Source organism: Myotis lucifugus, unplaced genomic scaffold (genome assembly GCF_000147115.1).
Source record: "Myotis lucifugus unplaced genomic scaffold, Myoluc2.0 scaffold_229, whole genome shotgun sequence".
Classification (NCBI taxonomy): Eukaryota; Metazoa; Chordata; class Mammalia; order Chiroptera; family Vespertilionidae; genus Myotis; species Myotis lucifugus.
The window spans coordinates 1,993,712-2,002,378 of NW_005871277.1; the positions used below are offsets into that span (position 1 = coordinate 1,993,712).

At 58.4% G+C, this 8,667-nt stretch overlaps 1 protein-coding gene across 1 annotated transcript; it reads left to right on the top strand.

Annotated features, from left to right (window-relative positions):
• Window positions 1-1,786: 1,786 nt before the first annotated feature.
• On the top strand, window positions 1,787-7,571 carry LOC102436379 (beta-crystallin B2). The gene is made up of 5 exons (XM_023762070.1): window positions 1,787-1,888; window positions 2,583-2,662; window positions 5,046-5,164; window positions 6,129-6,261; window positions 7,425-7,571. Exons 2-5 carry the CDS (start codon window positions 2,609-2,611, stop codon window positions 7,569-7,571), a joined length of 453 nt encoding a protein of 150 aa, XP_023617838.1. The 5' UTR covers window positions 1,787-1,888; window positions 2,583-2,608.
• The last annotated feature ends 1,096 nt before the right edge of the window (window positions 7,572-8,667 follow it).

Below are 8,667 nucleotides of genomic sequence, written 5' to 3' on the forward strand. Positions count from 1 at the left end.
TGCCTCTACCATTTTTTTGCTGTGTGACCTTGGACAGGTTAACCTCTCTAGCCTCAGCTTCTCACCTGTAATAGGAGATACTCATATCTCCTTCAAAGATGGATGTGAGAATGGAGTTTAATGAGACAGCAGACAGAGGGTCCTTCAATGAGCTTAGTAGGGGCTCAATCCACAAAGCCCAACTCTGCTCCTCCCTGACTGTGCAACCTTGGGCAAGTTGCTTGACCTCTCTGAGCCTCAACTTCCTCTAAAATGGAATGATGGGTAAATGCAACACTTACCTCTTGGACTTGTTGGGAGGATGGGAAGAGCTCAGTGCAGAGACAGTGCCTGCCTGGTGATAAGATCTCTTACTACCTACGTGTTAGCAATTCTTACTTATTGAGACGCAGCCAGGTCTTAAATCCATCAAATATTCAGCAAATATTATCTGACATCTGTTATGGGTTGAATTGTGTCCCCAAAAAGGCACGTTGAAGTCCTAAGCCCCAATACTCAGAACGTGGCCTTATTTGAACACAGGGTGTGGACAGAGGTAACTGAGTTACAGGGAGGGCCTGCGGGCGGGCCTGGATCCAGTAGGACAGGCGTCCCTACAGGACGGGAAACCTGGACACGGCAGCAGACACCCACAGAGGAAAGACGACGGAAGACGGCCACTTGACAGTGATGCCTCTACCCACCAAGGACTGCAGGAGAATTCCAGAAGCTGCAGGAGCCAGGTGAGGATTCTGGCTGGAGCTGTGAGAGACAGAGCAGCCCTGCCCAGGCCTCGATTCCAGCTCCCAGCCCCCAGGACAGTGAGACAGCGCGTTTCAGGGCTGGGCGTTGACTTGACCTTCGCTGTGGTAAAATATAACCTACAATCGACCATTTCAGTGGCTGTTAGTGTACACTTGGGTGGCGTTCAGCACATTCACGTGGTTGTACAATCATGACCCTCCGTCTCCAGAGTTTTTTCATTTTTGCAAAACTGAAACTCGGCCCCGATAAACACCAGCCCCCCATCCCTCCCTCCTTGCAGCCCCTGGCACCCACCTTCCACTTTCTGCCTCTGTGACTTTAACTGCCTGAGGACTCTCGCGCGAGTGCGATGACATGGCGCTTGTCCTGGCATCTGGCTTGTTACCCTCAGCATAACGTGTGCCAGGTGCATCCATGTCGCAGCGTGGCCCGAATTCCCTCCCATGCTGGGGCTGAGCGGCGTCTCACTGTGTGCACAGAGCACATCTTGTTCAGGCGTTTAGTCAGCGACGGACACTTGTCCTTGGAAATCCAGCAGATTAAAGAGTAACGTGATGCCAGGGGGTGGGACGTGCTGGAGAGGGAGCAGCTTGGCTAGCGCGCTGGGGCGTGGGTGGTGCGTGCGCGTGCGTGTGTGCACGGGCGCAGGTGCGCGCGCACGGGTGTGCACGTGTGCGTGCGCGTGCATGTGTGTGCGCACGTGCCGGGAGCGTAAAAGATGGGGAGAGCTGGTCTCCTCACTCGAACCCCGTCTCCAAGCCCCAGCGCTGTCCCCTCTCCTGCCGGACCTTGGGTCGTCAAGGCACCGAGGGGCTGCCAGGAAGGAGCGTAAAGGCCGTGGAGAGGCCGTGGCGGGGCGGGCAGCAGGGCGGACAGCAGGGTTTCCCCGAACCTCAGGGGCCTGGGGGCCTGGGAGCACCTCCCCTAAGCGCAGCGGGTGCTGGGACAGCCGGGGGCCTCCAGCATGAAGCCCGCTCTCCTCGCCCTGCGCCACCAGGCCCTGGCCCTGCTGGAACTGTCTTCCCAACCTGGCTCCCAGGCTGGTTTCTCCGGATCCAGAGGACTTCTCTTCCCGTGAGTTCTCCAGGGCAGTCCAGGCTGCCGCCACCTTCTAGAACAGAGCACGGCACCACGCAGACGGCTGGTGAGTGGGTGTTGGATGGATGAAGCTGGATTCTGCCAAACCACCCTCTTGAACTTGATTTTCTATCCGGGGCCACTGAGTTTTGCCTCGGTCTGCCTTCCCCCAGGGCTCCACAGCCCACAGCTGTGAACCCAGCGTGCCCCCGGCCCTGGCAGCCAGACAGCTGATGCATGCAGAGCGCGCATCTCCTTGCCCGGCCGCCTGACGGCCCTGGCCTGGCCAGATCTGAAAGCTAATGACATTATTGTGCAGACACAATGTCTGTGGGCATTTGCTGACCTGGCCTTTGGTGCGGGCTTAATCCCCCATTCTCGCCCTGCTTTCCCCGGGGCCGCAGTCTTGGCACGGGCACCCCGGGGGGAGGTATAAAGGCCACCTCCCGCCGGCCCGGCCTCACAGGCGCTCTCGGGGCCGGTGTCGCTGGTAAGAATGCCTCTTTCGCTCGCCTGGCCTTTTCCTCGCGTGCTCATCCCTGATGGAGACTGGGAGGCCTGGGTTCGATCCCAGATGCCACTACTTCCTGCCACGGTGACCTGGGCAAAGGCTTCAGCGCTCTAAGCCTCAGCTCTAGGGCAGCCTGAGACCAGGCAGATAAAGGCAAGGCCTGCAGTGCTGGGGCCCGAGGTCCCCCAGGTGAGAAAGCCGAGGGCCCAGGAGGGTCCTCACTGCTGTTCCCCACCCCCGTGTCCTCCAGGTCATTCTTGCTCGGGACAGCCCACCATGGCCTCGGACCACCAGACCCAAGCGGGCAAGCCACAGCCCCTCAACCCCAAGGTAGGTGCCACGTGGGTGCAGGGGGGTGCAGGGGGGCCTGGCAGACCTCCTCTATCAGACTCAGTTTCCCTTCTGTAGAGTGGGGTTGGCATCTGCCTCCCCGGGCCTCCCTCTCTCTGCCTCTGCCCTCCCTGTGCCTCAGTCTCCCCACTTCCATGGGGCGCTGGGGGGGGAGGGGGCGCTGATTGTGAAGGCTCCTCCCGGGCCCACCACGGGCAGGTCAGAATCCCAGCACCAGTTTCCGGCTTTGGAGACGTAAGTTTCTTTGCCTTACCACCCCCCACCCCCACACTATTGTCCATGGGGGCCCCCTAGGGCCAGGGTGGACCCTCGTCCCAGCTAAGAAAGGCCTTGTGAAGGGGAGATGGGGTTTGAGTCCTGGCTCCACACTGCTGTGTGGCCCTGGCCAGCCTCTCGGCCTCTCTGAGCCTCGGTTCCCTCATTCATAACATAAAGAGAATTGAATTCACGACACAGGGTGATTGTGAAGAGGCAAAGCACAGACTCGGCCTCACTCCTGGCTGTGGTGTCCGCCGATGCCAGCTACCAGCAGTGTCTTCTTTGCTTTCTCACCCTCCACGTCCTTATCCCAGTGTAAGCTCGTCACACCCAACCTGCCCCAAACCTCCGCCTTCAACTGTCCGCCAGGCTGCTCAATTTCCCTCTGCACTGGGGCCTGGGCAGGGCGTCCACCCCGGAACTGCCCTCTGTCACCCCATTCTGTCCCTTGAGGGGCTTACTTTCTAGAAGAAAGACCGTCAGTAAACAGACCAGTAACTATATGACTTCAAGGAGTGAGAAGTGTTGCAAAGAAGCATAGAGTGTGGGTTCCTGAGAGTCGGGGTGCAGGAGGCATGGTGTGACAGCTAAGGTGCTCAGAGAGGGCTTCTCTGAGGAGGTGGCATTCGAACAAAGACCCGGGTCAAGGCAGGGAGCAGCCACGTGAAAACCAGGGAGCGGGGCAGGGGAGAGCATTCCAGGCAGAGGGCATGGCAGGTGCAAAGGCCCGGGGGTCGGAGCGAGCTGGACGGCTTTGAGGAACGGCAGAAAGGCCGGCGTCATGTGACTTAGAGCAGCTCTGTCCAATCGACATAAAACCAGAGCCCCATAGACATCATCAGCGGCTTCCTAGTAGCCACGTTCAAAAAGTGCAAAGAAACAGATGAGATGAACCTTCACGCCGTATTTTGTTAAACCCAATACAGTCTAATGTGAAGCCAATAGGCACATTATGAGGGAGCTGCGTGACATGATTGTCTTCATACTAAATCTTACAAACCGGATGTGTATTTTATGCCGATAACACATCTTCCTTCGGACCAGTTGCCCCTGCTCAATAGGTATATGTAGCTAATGGACAGCGCAGGTGTAAAGGGTTAGAAACGTGTAAAACTTTAGCGTCCATTTGTCGATAAAGAACCACAACGGCTCTCTGGGGCCTTTCGAACGAACAGCAAGGCTGCCATTCCTCGCTCTCTCCACCCCGCCAGCCCTTGTCCCCCAGCCCCTCGCTGCCATGCTCTTGACTCTTCTTGGTGACCCTGCAAAATAGGAGCGATCCCCCATTTCCCAGATGGGCAGGCCGAGGCTCGGAGCAGTCAAGCTGCTTCCTAGGGGTGCACAGCTGGATGCGGGAGAGGTGACACCGATGCCCGCGTCTCCTGACCGTCTGTCGTCGAGTCAGTGACGGCAAAGGCGGAATGGAGCCCTGGAATTTGTCTCTGAGCCCTGGCAGGCCTCCCTTCCCTGGCTTTCTGTGGCCTGGGAGAGAGGGGCACGTTTACCCAGCCTCTGCTGACCGGGCGGGTTGCATGCCTGCCCTCCTGGGAGGCCGCTGCCCTGAGCCCCCTTCTTCATCCAGAGGCAGCCCCTGGGGAAGTGGCTGGAAAACCCCTGCCTCCTGTCCCCCCCTTCCCTGGGCCCCAGATGCTCTCTGGAATCATAAAAGGTGGCAGCTGGCCTCCCCTTAGCACGTGACTCTGAGGCCTTGGGCTGGTGAGAGGACCGGGTGGGGCAAGGGAAGGGAAGTCCTGGGGGGAGGCCCGAGGGAGAGCTGCGAAGCTCTGAGGCTTCAAGCAAGGGCCAGGTACGTGTGGTTCCCTGGTGATGCGGGGCTGAGGGTGTGGATGGCGGGGGTCCGAGGCCAGCTCCCCCAGGAGCAGGAGAAACTCCACCAGTTGAGCATCTCGCTGCGCCTACCGTGCCCTGCAGACCCGTGGTGCCAGCCCCGCCTGGGAGCTCACTGGACATGCAGACCTGCTGGCTGGGACCCCAGGGAGGAAGCCTGCAGCCTCCTTCGAGGCTCCTGAGTCCCCTCCCCACCCACCGCCCTGCTCTCCCTCTTCTCCGTGGCGACGGGACTGACTTCCTCCCGCTGTTACAGATCATCATCTTCGAGCAGGAGAACTTCCAGGGCCGCTCGCAGGAGCTCAGCGGGCCCTGCCCCAACCTGAAGGAGACGGGCATGGACAAGGCCGGCTCCGTGCTGGTGCAGGCTGGACCGTAGGTACCGGGGAGGCCGCCCCCCTCGGGGTGCTAAGCTGGGGCAGCCTAGCGGGAGGATGTGCGCTTTGGAGTCAGAGAGAGCTGGGTTCAGATCCTGCCTCCACCACTTTCTGGGCTGGGCGGCTTCCCTCTCGGAGCCTCAGTTTCCCCCTCTGTGGGATGAGGCTGGCCATGCCCTCCTGAGGACGAAGGGGCAGGGCTCATGGAAAGAGTCTGACCCGGAGGCAGGGAATCGGCCACAGTCACGGCTGTGGGCCTTTTGAGAATTGTCTGTCTCTGGCTCCGGGAATGTCCTCTCAAGGATTGCCTTCTGGGGACACGTGACTAATAGAAAGAGGAGAGTGGGGTAAAGGAGACACCACTTGGAAATGTCTGGCATGTGGAGGCGGTTCGTTGCCAGGGTGAACCCTGCAGCCTGGAGCCCTAATGGCTGTTCAGAGCGATCATCTAAGTGGTTAAAGGGAGGGGTGCGCCTGTTTCTTGCTGCTTTTAGAAGATGTGCTTCGTCCGGCAATGTTGCTCTAGGCAACGGGTCCTTAGGAAGCAGTTGTCGAGAGCTCACCGACACCTGTCAGCGTGCGGGCATTGGGAAGTGTGTGTCAGCCATCGTGGGAGCATTTACACCAGGGAAATTGGCAACTGCCACCATCAGAGCTTTGTGTTTGCTTTTGAGAGCTGGCTGTTCGTTCCAGCATACCCTGGGCCCTCGTGCATGGGCCTGTAGGTCTGTATTTGCTGCCAGGCCGTCTGGCTTATTTCCTGCTTGGTTTCCAGAGGGTTGAAGTCAGCGTAGCGCTGGGTTCTGGATAACTGAGGTGATTGTGCTCTTGGATTGGCTGTACTTGGACTTGAGTGGGGCTACTATTCCTTGATGAGCTGAGCAGGTGTGAGCTTCTCTCTCTCTCCCTCTCCTTTTCCTTCTCCCTCTCCCTCCCCCTCTCCCTCTCCCTCTCCACTGCAGCTGGGTGGGCTACGAACAAGCCAACTGCAAGGGCGAGCAGTTCGTGTTTGAGAAGGGGGAGTACCCCCGCTGGGACTCGTGGACCAGCAGTCGGAGGACGGACTCCCTCAGCTCCCTGAGGCCCATCAAAGTGGTGAGCCCCTGCCCCTCACCCTCCTTCCTCTTTATCGCCTTGGAGTTAGGGGTCTAGGGACCAGATAGAAGCCTTCACCTCCAGCAGGGTGCCCCTTCTGATTGGCAGGGGATGTCCTGGCTGTGTGACCCTAAAAAAGTCACTTCCCCCTCCCCGAGCCTCAGTTTTCTCCTCTGTAAAATGGGGATATTCGTCTCCTGTCCTGAGATTCCATCATGCTTAGTCTGAGAGCTGCACAACCCCACGGAGCTCCATTCACAAGACTTCAAATGGTCCAAGGGGGGCGCTGTTCACATTCTATTCTGTGTGGACGGTGTTTCCAGGGATGTACAACTCTTGCCACAGAGCAGTCGCTCAGTCACGTGTAGCCGTTGTAAAGACGGGAAGGACTTCCGGGATGGGTTGTGGTGGAGAGCGGCTCAGCTCTAAGAATAATCTTAGCTCAAGCCCGTGTGGCCTGTGGGCCTTTCTCTGGTCCTGATTCTTCCTAGTGTTTGAACGGGGGGTGGACACAGAGCCCAGCAGGGCTCAGCCACACTCCCCAGCCTGCCCAGCCCTGTCCAGTTCTCCCCAAAGCCTGACAGCAGATTGGAGAACACTGGACTCAGCCTTCTGCACACCTGGGTTCCTACGTGGCTCTGGCACTGGCAGCTGTGTGACCTTGGGCAGGTCACTCGACCTGTCTGGGCCTCAGTCTCCTCATCGGCCGAATGGCACAAGTGGCTGAAAGGATTAAAGGAGCAGGAGGACGGGGAGAGACGTGGAGATGAAGGAAAGCAAAATATGTCATGTCACCTAGAGGCACCATAAGGCCGTGTGTGTGTGTGTGTGTGTGTGTGTGTGTGTGTGTGTGTGTGTGTGTGTGTAGCTCCTGGCTGGCATTTATTTTAAACAGTGAGTTGAAGCTGTGGGAGAGAAAATGACATTTCAGAATCAAATATTCCCCGAAGTGTAGACTCTGGAGTATCCGTTTCAGAGTGGTAGCCCAATAGGATCTCAACAAACAGCCGCTGTTCATTGGCAATTGTCACAGACACGCGGATGGTGGGGTCCTGGGCCGAGGCCATGGCGTAGCTGCTGACCCCAACCCCAGGGCGTGAGGATGGTGGGCGGGCTCACTCCGGCCCCTGCCCTGCACTGACCCCCCCGCTCCCCGTCAGCAGGACAGCCAGGAGCCCAAGATCATCCTCTACGAGAACCCCAACTTCACGGGGAAGAAGATGGAGATCCTGGACGACGACGTGCCCAGCTTCCACGCCCACGGCTACCAGGAGAAGGTGTCCTCCGTGCGGGTGCAGAGCGGCACGTGAGTACAGACAGACCGTGCCCGGCTCGCCTGGCGCCAGGAGCCGGGACCCCAGGTCCTAAGTCCTGCCCTGCCCTGAGCTCTGGGATCCTGCTCACTCCCCCCCTAAGTCTTCCCATCGGAGGCTGGGCGTGGATGGATCGGCCACGTGTGGTGGCTTTCAGCCCTGCAGTCCCACCCAGACCTGCCTTCCGGGCAACACCTTAGCTTTGGAGGAGGGAGACCTTGGCCTTAACCTCACCCCAAGGTTCCTGTTGGTGGGGAGGCCGGGGGGCAGGGGGCAGAGACAGGGGTGGTAGCAGGAGCTTGGGAATGAGCCGAGTGGTCCTACTAAGCTGTGAGTCAGGGAGCCCATCCCACGCTGGCCTTTTTTTTTTTCTTCTTCCCAATTGATTTTAGAGAAAGAGAAAGGAAGGAAGAGGGAGGGAGGGAGAGAAACATCGATGTGTTGTTGCGCTTATTGATGCATTCATTGGTTGATTCTTGTACGTGCCCTGACCGGGGAGCCAACCCGCACCTTGGCGTAGTGGGACAACGCTCTAACCACTGGACTACCCGGCCAGGGCAGGCCCTGCTGGCCTGATCATGCATGAACTCCTGAGTTGGGTGAAAGGAGTTGTCGTTTCCCAGCACGTTCACCTTCTTTGGCACGTGAAGCTTGGTCACCAGCACTGGGGGTTTCTCACTGGGAGACTTTTCGATGTAAGAGGGGCCCACGGGTGGGCTCGGGCAGTGGCGTGCGGCAGCCGGCTTGTACCAGCTTGCAAGAGCCAACTGTTAATTTTTCAGAATTTTCATAAGCTGGTGGTTGAATCATTGGCAGTTTGCAATCAGTCATCTTGGGAGCATTTACACCACGGGAATTGGAAACATGCTATAAATCAAGACTTTGTTTCCCCCAGGGGGGTAGTTTACCATCCCCGACTGGCCTTCTGGGGTCTGTCAGGCTCCTGAAAGAGCCGGATAGTTCTGTGTTCATCGCCCCCTTCACTCACTGCTGATTCATCCATTGGTTCCATTCGCCCAGTGCCGCCACGTGCCGGGCCCCGTGTGAGCGGCCTGGCTTCTCCTGGCGTAGCTGACAGTCTAGTCGGGGACAA